This window comes from Labrus mixtus, chromosome 12, assembly GCF_963584025.1.
Source record: "Labrus mixtus chromosome 12, fLabMix1.1, whole genome shotgun sequence".
In the NCBI taxonomy this organism is placed as follows: Eukaryota; Metazoa; Chordata; class Actinopteri; order Labriformes; family Labridae; genus Labrus; species Labrus mixtus.
Window position 1 is genome coordinate 3,709,407 of NC_083623.1, and position 12,169 is coordinate 3,721,575.

The 12,169-nt window shown below is 39.3% G+C and overlaps 2 protein-coding genes across 3 annotated transcripts; both read right to left on the reverse strand.

The window, feature by feature from the left end:
• Positions 1–157: 157 nt before the first annotated feature.
• Positions 158–2,313, reverse strand: LOC132984645 (uncharacterized). Its single transcript, XM_061051513.1, has 3 exons — positions 2,167–2,313; positions 999–1,328; positions 158–854 (listed from the first exon to the last, which is right to left on the reverse strand). The coding sequence occupies exons 1-3, from the start codon at positions 2,225–2,227 to the stop codon at positions 535–537; spliced, it is 711 nt and encodes a 236-aa protein (XP_060907496.1). The 5' UTR covers positions 2,228–2,313; the 3' UTR covers positions 158–534.
• Positions 2,314–4,509: 2,196 nt separating this feature from the next.
• Positions 4,510–8,953, reverse strand: LOC132984643 (uncharacterized). Of its 2 annotated transcripts, none has more exons than XM_061051510.1 (7): positions 8,838–8,953; positions 7,678–8,007; positions 7,265–7,534; positions 7,073–7,150; positions 6,518–6,604; positions 6,405–6,433; positions 4,510–5,777 (listed from the first exon to the last, which is right to left on the reverse strand). In XM_061051510.1, exons 1-7 carry the CDS (start codon positions 8,896–8,898, stop codon positions 5,709–5,711), a joined length of 924 nt encoding a protein of 307 aa, XP_060907493.1. In that variant the 5' UTR covers positions 8,899–8,953; the 3' UTR covers positions 4,510–5,708. The 2 variants fall into 2 exon arrangements, with proteins under 2 accessions (XP_060907493.1, XP_060907494.1); XM_061051511.1 differs by lacking the exon at positions 4,510–5,777 and adding an exon at positions 6,005–6,311 and having other exon boundaries at positions 6,365–6,433.
• Positions 8,954–12,169: the final 3,216 nt, after the last annotated feature.

The following is a 12,169-nucleotide window of genomic DNA, read 5'->3' on the forward strand; positions in this document are numbered from 1 at the left end:
ACGACAATTACAACAAGCACAATTACAACAAGCGCAATTACAACCAACACAGCCACGGTGATCAACACCCACTGCCAAACTGGAAGGACTGAGAAGACACAGTTAAGTATTTTGGCTGCAGATGTCAATCAAAATTTGCCCCCATTTATTATATAAATTAACTTGTTTTCTCCATCGTTATGTCAAAATCATCCACACAAAGGAAGCAATGATGAACAGATTGGAAAATAAACTCTGTGTAAAGTTCCTTTTCCTAATTTGGTTTTAAAGAGCAAAGACAAACATAAGAAGTTGAGCCATTACCATTTGGTGTTGCAGACTGATTTACTCCAGTTTCTGTTGTGTCGGTTGCTGTTTTTCTCTTTTCATTTGGTGTTGTTGATTTGATTGTTGCTGTTGTAGGGATCTCACCTGAAGAGATATACACACCTTAATAAACATTTACATATAAATTATGAAGATTAAAAGTTCTAATCTTTATAGAAGAAATATTTTATTTTAGTTTTCACATTCGCAAATTGTAGCATTTATTGCTCAATCATTACAATAAGAGTTATCTGAAATTATCATAATACAGATCTTACCTGGATTCTCATCTGAGGGCTGAAGTTTGAAGGGAAACAGCTGCCCTCCATCACCAACACTCACTTTACACTCCAGTGACTTATATCTTGATTTGTAGATTTCAAGATAACTCGGAATGGTCAAAGATGCAGTGCAGGATGTCCTCCCACCTTGATTATGTTCTTCAACATCTTTATTCTGAAACAGCCACTTCACTGTTTGTCTACACCCATCAAACGTCAACACAGAGCAGATTAATGTCACCTCATCTCTGTTCTTCTGCTCAGTCACTGGTGAGGATGGAGATATTGTGAGGGAAAACAATGAGATTTAATCCAAACTTTCAACAGAGTAATGTTGACATTGGTCATGTTTCAAATGATTGTTTTTGAAAAGACAGTTTTAGCTGAAAACTTTTGAATGTAAATACTCACTGGAAATAACAGACAGATACACCCAAGCATCTGGAGCCGCTTTTATGTGTGATTTGTACTGTTGACAGATAAAAAGACCAATATCCTCCTTTGTGACCTTCTTTATAACCAGAGAACAGTTCACTCCCAGACTCAGTTTGTTTAATTTAAATCCTCTGTTTTCAGTAATCTGGCCGAGTCTAATCAGCTCTACTGCTGCGTTACTTGATCTACTGGTCCAAGTCCATGTAGTACTGTCACAGTCACTCTGATCTTCTATCACATTTCCACAAGCCAATGCGACGTCATCTCCAACTATGACATAGTAGGTGGGAGACAGTCCGGTTCCTGCTGCAGAGATAAGAGAGAAGATTCAAATATTAAGATAAATACAAATCTGACTTTCAATGTCATCATGGAGACATTTTGAGGTTTATGTGGGGAAGAAGTTTGCTCTGTTTAAGAAGCACAACGTTTGCCCTGTTAGAAAACAAATAGACTTAGAGTCTTTAAATACATCTTCTTCTGTTAAAACTGTTCATGTTTTATATATCCTTAACTGTAAATTGAAGCATCATTATCAGAAATCAAAACATTTTAAATTAATTTGAATTCCCTCATCTTCTGCGTCTTTAGCTTTCTTACAGAGACATGTTCATCTACTTCCACTAATTTGGGAAGAGTCACTTCCTCAATGACTTCTTAAACACATACGTCACTTTTTTTCTTTTTCTGGCAGAAAATGTCCGCTCTAACATTTGATAGGAAGTTCACACTGACACCAAGTAGCTGGAACTGACACCGGTAGATAAAATATATATACTGTATAGTTTTTGTTTTTCTAGAGATTCTCAGAAGTGTCTCATGTCTCACTTACTCTTCTCTTTCTTTAATTACTTTCAAATGATGTGTTATGAAGTAAGAAAGGTATAGATGTTAAAATGACAACAATAAAAACTACAACCCATACAGCAGTGATGACAAAAAGAGAAGAAATAAAATGTTTATGTAACCAAATAACCGACAACTTGCTGCAAATGAATTCATGTATTAAGTCATTAAATTTCCTTTGACCCCTCCTCCTGACACTTACGACCCATCGATAAGTTACATAAGTTATATAGTATTTTACATTATACTGATGAAGATTTCTTTTACATTTTATATTTGTATGTGATAGTTTTCTTACCTGTCAGCTGAAGCACCGTCACAAGGATGAAAGAAATTTGAATCCATTTGAACTCGTCCATCGTGATTCTCAGTCTGTCCTCTTCTGTTCTCACCCTCACATCTGTACGAGTTCATAAAGTTGAAGGGTTTTTTTAGCGTTGCTACTTCTACTTCTTGTGGTTAGTGTGATGTCACTTCCTCAATGTGGCTTTGAGTCCGTTCCATGTCAGTGGATTTCTGTCCAAAAAGACAGAAACGCTGTAAAAATGTTCATGAGTTTTCTCTCCACAGTTACAGACGACGACCTGAAATTGTTAATCTGCAATATTAGAGTGTTTTAAGGCTCATAAACAGTCTGAAGTTCACACTGTGAGACCTTTCCCCTTCTTGAACAGGAAGATGTTCACTGAGGAAGTTAAGGGTGCTATGATTGTGAGTTTCAACGAGTTTATTAGTAAACAGGACTCATAGTCATGTTTGGCAGCATGTGTGAACAGACAGCTGAAAAGTCAAACTCCTCACCCAAGAGAATTCAACTCTTGATGTCCACGATGGGAAAAACTACGACAGGATGATACTTGATTGGCCTGAGATCTGTTGGTTCCTCATTTTATCGTTGCAGTCAGTTTCTCTGAAGATTTAGAGGAAGTGTTTTTCTGAGAATGTGGGTACAAGACGACAGCATCAGAGCTCTGAAGGTTTCACTAATGGCCAGATAAACATCAGAAACACACGAGGGTCACAGGGACAGACATTCAACACCTAATTAGGACATAAGACCAAGAGGCGCGCAATCAACTCCAGTAAAGTTTGGGGTCACAACAAAAAGCTCAGCGCACTTTCTGAACTTCACTTTAGTGCCAGGATCAACGTGATCAAACAGAAATCCATGAATGACCAGAACTTTTAACATTGCATCGTGTTGTGGTGCAATGTGATTTACTGAATTGATTAACCAGCACAGATGGACAGACGAGTCAAAGCTGGTGTTACAGGCCTGCTCTGACTGCTCTGATTGGACTGTTTTTGAGGCTGCATCAACAAACCTCAGTGATCTCACTGACACTGTGGCATGTTACATCAGCTTTTGTGAGGACATGTATGTGCAGACCAGGACTTTCTGCACATACAACAACAACAAACCCTGGTTTGCACCTCATGTGAAGCCTAAATTCCACCAGAAGCGTGTTTGTTTGTGTCCACTCCGTTACAGCAGCGACGCTGGTTTTCACTTTATTCAACGTGTGTGCTTCCATTAGCTCCGCTGCGCTGCGTCTCAGCTCTGGCAGTGCGAAGCCTTCCGTAGAAGATATGCAATGTTATGATAATGCGTTAGGAGGATTCACTTCAGTGTCTTCAGTGCTAGGCGTGGTTGGTAGGAGGAGAAGCAGGGTCAGTACTGATGACACACCTGAGTGGGGGGGGGTGTGGTGGCTCTGTCTCTGTAACCTTCATTAGCAGCACCTGTGGAGGAGCCGGCGGAAATTGGTTTTGAGTGTTTTGAGTTAGTCAGGCGCTAGGATAGCATGTAGCTGTGGGTTTGTGTAGCGGCGTAACATGCAAGGATTCTATTTTCGCCGGATGCCGGAGCACGGCGCATCGATTTACCACAGAAAAGATCGAGCGGGATGGGAAGTCAGACAAAAATTAAAACATCCATTTATTTTCAGAATAAAATACTATGTTTTAATGATTCAAAACAATGACTGCATGTGTGTTTGAGTGTTTTTAATGGTTTTATACCACACATATTGTATTATCTCGCGCTGTTGCTATAGAATCTGTAAAATTACTGCGGGAATGCCTTTGTCTCGGCACTCCAGCTGTCCGGTAGTTCATGGAGGAGGGTGCATGAAGCGGTAACAAACCAGAGCGGACACGCAATGCACACATATGTGGTGGATGTTCTGGGTTAGGATGCTAAATTCAAATCAAATTATCATCAAATTAAATGCTATTTGACTGTTGATAAAGTCTTGTAATATCGGTTCATATTTGCGATAAAATTAGCCGACACAGATAGTCACTGGATAAGCTAATATCGGTTGATTTTATCGGCTGGCTCTACCGATTACCACTCTGCCAAGAGACATAACAGCACATTTGTATTTTTGTCTAGAGTTTATCTAATTGAAACCTATTTCAAATGTAAAACTTTAAATAAATATTCAAACGAGACCAAAACAAAGTTTTCTATGAATTACTGTAAGTATTCCACTTTTTCAAATACTTCCTGAAATCCTGCATGTGTGGTGAACTGGATATAATCCTGATGAACTGTGAAGTTGGATTTAATTTATTCAATACTAGAAGCTCTTCATTTCTTGATGTATCATTTACAAAACGTTGCCCAGCCCTCATGGACTTAAAAATGTAGTTTATTAGTTCATTTGAAAGGGGTCACGCACAACACAAATGTGGGGCCATGGTTAACTTACAACAAGACACAACTTACAAAACAATCAAGAGCAAAATGACATCATGAGATCAGTTTCTTCTAAACACATGTCAACAATGTTGAATCAGATATGGACACAATTCTTCAATTCAACATGAATACTTCTGCACATTTTGAGCACAATCTGTACATTAATAATGACACATCGTATTTGTAATTCACATTTTAAACCAAACTCAAGTGCTACAGAGTAAAAACAAGACTGTAACAGGTAAGAGGCACTAAATTGAAAGAAGGCACTTGGAACGAGGAAGGTTTTAAGTCCTGTTTAAAAGTTTCAACAGGCGATACTGCCCTCAGGTGGTCAGGGAGTGCATTACACAGCCATGGGGATGCAGGGTAAGGCCTGATACCTCACTGCACGGTACTTGGACCTTGAGGGATTGAGACGATTGGTGTTTCCTGTTGTGGTTTGTGGGGAAAGCAACCTTAAACACATCACTCATGTTGTATACAATTGCATGTCTATAGTGACTGATTCTGTAAATGTCTTTGCTATTTTACCCATCGAATGTGGTTAAAATGTTGAGCGTGTAAAGTCTTTTCTATGCAAGAAGAGAGATGGTTTACATATGTGCTTTTGTAAAAAGAGTCTCATGTTAGGGCACTTAAAATCCAAAGTTCATACTTTCTTCAGGTCCATGATAAATGAAGGACACAAAAACCAGGAGTGAGGAAGTTGAAGATTCAAGAATTTTGGGTTAAGATGAGTATTTGCAAGTTTTTTTCTTCCTTTAAAGTAAAAAAAAACAAAAACGGATTTAATGTGTTTTTTAAAAAGCACTAATATTGTATAGATTATATGTGCTGTCACAGAGCTTGTATCAGATATGTGACATGTATTTACATTCATTTCAGGTCTGACAGGGCGGTCATTTGCATCCTCATCTTCAGAGAGAAGCCTGTATTTTTACATTTCTTTGTATTTTCTGGTCATTTAGATTGAATCTTTGTATTAAGACAAATTCTTGTTCTAATGAAAAACTGAGATTTTCAATCCAACAGAGAAGTTCACAGATGGAGGGAGGTTTTCCTCAGACTACAAGAACTCATAGAAACTCGAGTTGTTGATCTGTGTAGTCTGACAGAGACAGAAGATTGTGTCATTCCTCTGCAGGAGATCTGATGTTTTCATAGTTCACAGCATCATCATCTTCATGGCTTCCATTCACCTGCGACAAACAACACGACACAGTCAACCCAACACTCTGAAAAAGAGTATTTTACAATTCCCATACCTATTCTCTCAAGGACTCGACTACTGTAAAGGCCTTTTTATCTGCATCCTAAAATCAGCTGAGAAGTAACTACATTATAAACACCAGTGTCCACCTAGGGTTTCTTTCTGAGCGCCACCATCATTTTGAGTAGAGAGCGTTTGCAGTAGCAGGCGGTCGCCTGGAGAACAAGTGCAGTGCCCAGCGTTTTTTTCTCTCTAAGCGCTCAAGTTGAAAATCTTATTCAGAAAGGCAGTTGAAGTGACCTGCGCTCTTTTCCAAATGTATGATATTCCCCGTAGTTTTGCCACACACTGATTGTGTCTTGTACTCACATCCTCTTTACTCCGTGTCTGATCGGGAAATAAACAATCTCAACTATTAAACGCACAGTAAAAAGCGGCCGTTGTCAACAGACTGTTGTCATAGAGACAGGACGGACGTGCAGCGCTTTTCCTCTCAGCGCACAAATGCTTCATGCAAGCGCCCCTGAACGCACAGCCAGCGCTTTTCTGCCCAGGAAAAAAAAACGGCAGGTGGACACGGGGCCTGAAGTCACAAACACTGATTAGAAGAACTCACCACGTTTTCATCCATACGTGTTTGTTTACCTGAAAAACAAGAGCCGGATTCCCCTTTAGCTTCAGCAGAGAATATGTGTGTTCATAAAAACTTTAATCTGTGAAGGTTCTCACCTTTAGTTCTTGTCCATACGTTGACCATCACAACAGTTATTATGAGAGCTGACAAACCCACAGACACAACGATCAGCCTCCACTGGGCTGCAAAGAGAACGAAGACAAATTACATTTTTATTAAGGAGAAAAATAAATCGGTTGTACATTAAAATATTAAATTAATCTGCCATTTGAAGCACAAAATAAAATATAAGGAAACCATGCATCACTTGTATTTTATTCCACGACACATTTTAAAGATAAGTCCTTTTCACTGTATGAACTTTGAATAACAAATCCTTAATCAGTGTTGTTTTAAGAAACCAAAGGACTGATTATGTTTTTCATATTTCTTCCTCTAAAAAGGTTTGTTTGCTTTAAACTTTTCGGTCTCTCTGAATATCAGAAATCAATAGACTGATTTTAAACCGTCTTTACGCATTTATACATGAAGCAACTCAACCCAGACAAAGAACATAAAACAGATACACAGAGTGTCCGTCAGTAGAGAAAGTGTAGATGAAGACAGAAACTGAAATCAACAATGCTTCAAAACAATTTCTGCTTCATTACCTGCTCTTACAGCGTCAGTCGCTTTTGGTACAGTTGTAGTTGGTTCTGTTTGATTTGTCCCTGCGTACACACCTGAAACTAATGTTCAGTAAAAAGTTACTGTTGAGATATCGGCGTCTAACTATAACTTTAAAGAATATCTGTAAGAGGTTAATCTGAAAAAAACATTTAAAAAAGTCATCGTATTCACACCTAGATTCTCAGCTGACGCCTGAAGTCTGAAGGAAAACAGATACCCTCTGTGACCGACACTCACTTTGCACTCCAGTGACCTATATCTTGATTTGTACATGTAATGATGAATCGGAAAGGTCACAGAGGCATTGCAGGGAGAGTATGATGTCCTCGCATTCTGATGTTCTTTCACATTTTTACCCTGAAACAGCCACTTCACTCTGTGTTCTTTAGACGTCGACACAGAGCAGATTAATGTCGCCTCATCTCCGTTCCTCTGCTCAGTCACTGGTGAGGACGGAGATATTGTGAGAAATAACAACGCAATTTAATCCAAACTTCAACAGAGTAATGGTTAATTTAGTCATGTCTCAATTGATTGTTTTTGAAAAGACAGTTTTAGCTGAAAACTTTTGAATGTAAATACTCACTGGAAATAACAGACAGATACACCGGAGCATCTGGATTCACTTTTCTGTCTGATTTGTACTGTTGACACCTAAAATAACCAGCATCCTCCTTTGTGACCTTCTTTATAACCAGAGAACAGTTCACTGTAACACTCAGTCTGTCTGATTCAAACGTAGTGTTTTCAGCAATCTGCCCGAGTGTAATCAGCTCTACTGCTGCGTTACTTGGTCCACTGTAAGTCCATGTAGTACTGTCACAGTCACTCTGATCTTCTATCACGTTTCCACAAGCCAATGCGACGTCATCTCCAACTATGACATAGTCTTGGAGGGGAGACAGTCCGGTTCCTGCTGCAGAGATCAGAGAGAAGATTCAAATATTAAGAGAAATACAAATCTGACTTTCAATGTCATTATCCAGATGGAACAGCTCCTTCTTAATGATAAAAAAAAGTACACTTCAGTTTACAATGTGTAATGTGAAAACCTTACAAGTTGTTGCTGCTTCCTGTTTGTGTGTGAAGCCAGCACAATGTACAGCTTTGTGTAGCCTGACACAGAATACAAACAGCAACACGATTAATTGTGTTCCAAAAAACAATATCGTTGTTGGTACATGTATATCTGAAAAAAAGTTGATCGGTGCATCTCTCATTATTAAAATCATAAATGAAATCAACACATCTGCTTTTATGTATACACTTTATGTATCCTTTCCTGTAAATTGAAGGAAACTTTTTTTTTATACATTTTGAATTCTACCATTGTCCCTCATCTTCTGTGTCTTTAAGAGAAATGTTTCATACTTCCTCTAATTTGTGAAGTCACTTCCTCATAGTGACTTCTTATAAAAACATGCGTCACTTTTTTCTTGTTTTGTCAGCAAACATCTGCTTTAACATTCCTCCTCTTATCTGAAGTTCTCACACCAAATTGCTAAAATAAAAGTATATTATTAGCATAAGTACAGCGAGAAGATATAAATCTTTTATGTAACCAAATAACCGACAACCTGCTGCAAATGAATTCATGTATTAAGTCATTAAAAGTCCTTTGACCCCTCCTCCTGACACTTACGACCCATCGATAAGTTACATACCCCAAGTTATATAGTATTTTAAACTGTACTGATGGAGACATTCTTTATTTTTTTTTCATTTTGTATGTGATAGTTTTCTTACCTGTCAGCTGAAGCACCGTCACAAGGATGAAAGAAATTTGAATCCATTTGAACTCGTCCATCGTGATTCTCAGTCTGTCCTCTTCTGTTCTCACCCTCACATCTGTACGAGTTCATAAAGTTGTGGGCGGTTTTTAAGAGATGCTGAATCTACTTTTTGTGGTTAGTTTGACGTCACTTCTTCTATTTGGCTTTGAGTCTGTTAATAGATTTTCATGTCAGCGAATTTCTGTACAAAAATACAGAAAGGCTGTAAAAATGTTCACTTTTACAACTGTTCCTTTAAGTTTTCTCTCCACAGTTACAGACAGCAGACTGAAAAAGTAAATCTGCAATATTAGAGGGTTAAGGCTCATTGTTACGTTCCCCGGATTGCTAGGGGATGAAGGGAACTACAATTAATAATAAACCAGGAATTAAAAAGTAGAGACCAGAATTTTTAACCAAAAAGTGTAAGGATTTAATTACAAAAAGAACAAGCTCTTTTCAATGAATAACCTGAAAACCAGTTTCAAACCAACCAAGAGGATAATATTTAACACGAATGACTGAATGAATTTTGCACTGTAAGCAGAGGCGCTGCAGGCAAGCCAGACAACTGCTTGGGGCCCCAGACCAGTAGGGGGCCCCTGTGGGCTCACAAACTTAAGCTAAAGCAGTGGAACCAAAATGTACATATTTTGCAACGACAGTAGGAAACCTCCCTTAAGTGGCCCGATCTGACACCACTCACTCTTGTTGCCCTGCTAAGCGTTGCATGCACTATTGCTGTGAAACCAAAGTCAGTCAAGAAAAAGTCACCTAAGAAAAAGGAAGAGGAATTCTCCGTCTATAGGAGAGAAAAAAGAAACAGGGAAAAAAAAAGAGGAAGAGGAGAAAACGTCGGGACACTAGCAGACATAATGGAATGGTGATGAACGCTGGTTGGAGGGCCCCCTAGTTGATTTTTGCCAAGGACAACAGACTTGAGAATTGCCACTGACAGAAAATCCCCTTCTTGAACAGGAAGATGTTGATTGAGGACGTTAAAGGTGTGAAGAGTTCTGAAATGGTGTCATGATCTCTGAGGCTGACATCATGCAGAATGACAGATAGGCAATGGAATATAATTAGTCTTTGAGTGGTTGCACTGGTATTTTAAGAACCTGATGTTATTCATGTACTTCATTTCTTTCTGGACATCGTTTTATGTTTGATGTGAAAGATGCCGATTGTGGTCTTCTTCATGGCTACAGAACAAGCGAAGAGCCCAAGACAAATTTCTCACTTTGCGAGACAATAAAGTTAATCTTGAATCTTCCACAGCAAACACAGGGCTTACTTCCAAGGCCTTCAAAAACATGCACTGCCATCTGGTTTTCATGATACCAAATGCCTGCTCAATAACAGAACGGGAACTTTGCATTGTGCCTGTTGAACCACACTGCCTCTGCACCTCTCACAGGCTCCCTGTATGGCGTTATGAGGGTCACTGGTCGCAACATGCAGGGATATCCCCGATCACCCAAAATGCAGCAGCCTTCAGGGGGGAAAAGGCTCTGAACATAGAGAGAGGTTTTCTCCTCAATACTGAACTGAGCCTGGGCCTCTGATTAACACATGTTAAAACTGACACTGGTGGTCATACAGCTTGCATTTGAATAAAACAAAATAAAAATTCTGTTAAAATTGAATTGAGCATCAGCACTTGGGGGCTTAATTCATCAATGCTGCCGACAACACTGGAGAAAGCTAGCCAGCCAGCCAGGTGTTCAAAGCCAACAGCAATTCTTGGGAGGTCATCATGGGGTGGAAAGTAGATGACCCTGTTCTTTAGCCTAATGATTTCCTAAGAAACCCTGTGCACTATTGATGTGATGTGCATACAATATTTGTGACGCATAAGAGATAACTTACATGTTTGTACAAAGGACTAGTATCATTCATATTTTCGCTTACAGTTTGCAATGTCTTGGACTACATAGTGTATTTTTATAGTATATTTCTAGCCTATCATTGCAGTTTACGTTTCAGCCCTTGAGGTTAGCGTTAGCTTGCATGCTTGTTGACAGACATTCAAGTTGTAAGAAAGTTAGAGTTGTACCTCCAGCTCTCGTTGCAAAGTGTCCCCAGCCACTTCTTGACCCAAACACTTTTTTTAACGTTTTAAATATCGTGCTACAATCCTATCAAACTCTGTAGCCCCAGAGCTTTTGGGTTAAAATGTAAAGTACAGCCCTCAGTACAGTGAACCTTAACATCCCTAGCTAAATAACTGTCAGACATCTTAAAATTACTACATAGTAACTACTGACAACACAAAAACCACAACAGTGCAAAATTGGAGAAGACGAAAGCCCTAACATGTGATTGGTAAGGTTTGGGCGCTAAAACTGCTGAGTTAGGTTCACAAAAAGATCTTGGATAGAGTAAAATGATGTAGTTCTTATGTCAGAACAGTCATATTCATACCACTAGCTATAGTCTCATGACAGTATAGCCCCCAGGAAAAATGTCCTTCATGTCTGCATTCACCATACAGTGAAAACAAAGGACCACTTTATGACTTGCTACTTTCGTTCGATCTCTTAGCGTCGTTAAACTAATAATTAAGAAACTAGGGAAAATCGGTAACACAAATAAAATCTCAATCCGTGCAAATTATGATAACTTGCTAATTTACCAGCTACTAAAGTAGCAAGGGGCTAAGACCCTATATCTTTGATAACTACTGCATTTAATAAACCCGAGCTCATCTCCAGCATTGATCTAAATACTGCCGTTCCTGGCTCCAAAAGTCCAACATGCAAAGTTTTAGTCTTCAAAACTGCAGTTGACGGACATATGGCTCACATTACGATAGGCGTATTCATTACAATGTCTGTCACATGTTTTCTCACCTGAGGACTTACGCTTACGCTCAACAGCAACATCTTTATTGTACTCACCACTGGCTGTGTGTGAATATACACCTGCACCTCGTCCTGTTGTTGAGAAGTATCCCGGCGACAGGTCCTGAAATTGTGCTGGTGACGTAATTTGGAGCCCGTGTCTGTGCCGTAGAGATTGTCTGTTGTGGCCGCGTTTTTTGATGTCCCGCCCACTCCACTTACCAAAAGGCACGTTTAACTTACCGATGACACGTCAAAGATCCCTCGGGGCGGTACAGTCCACAGCAGAACAGATTATTGTGCCCGTTTGAAGCAGAAACTCACAGTGAAAAAAAAGTTCAATGAATCTTCTGGCAGTGTTTGTCATGTTTCCTCTCACTGTTCCTCCTCTACTCCGATAGCATGGCGCACACGCGTAAACATAGCTGTCAATCATGATATAACGTCAGCTCTTTTACACGTC

Bases quoted from the DNA above. Each gene is read 5' to 3' on its own strand.
- LOC132984643 (XM_061051510.1), bottom strand. From the start codon at position 8,898: ATGGACGAGTTCAAATGGATTCAAATTTCTTTCATCCTTGTGACGGTG. The intron at 8,008-8,837 runs GTAAGAAAACTA...TGATCTCTGCAG, and splicing joins GACGGTGCTTCAGCTGACAG to CAGGAACCGGACTGTCTCCC. The intron at 6,605-7,072 runs GTAATGAAGCAG...TTCTCTTTGCAG, and splicing joins GACTGACGCTGTAAGAGCAG to CCCAGTGGAGGCTGATCGTT.
- LOC132984645 (XM_061051513.1), bottom strand. From the start codon at position 2,227: ATGGACGAGTTCAAATGGATTCAAATTTCTTTCATCCTTGTGACGGTG. The intron at 1,329-2,166 runs GTAAGAAAACTA...TTATCTCTGCAG, and splicing joins GACGGTGCTTCAGCTGACAG to CAGGAACCGGACTGTCTCCC. The intron at 855-998 runs GTGAGTATTTAC...CATCCTCACCAG, and splicing joins GTATCTGTCTGTTATTTCCA to TGACTGAGCAGAAGAACAGA.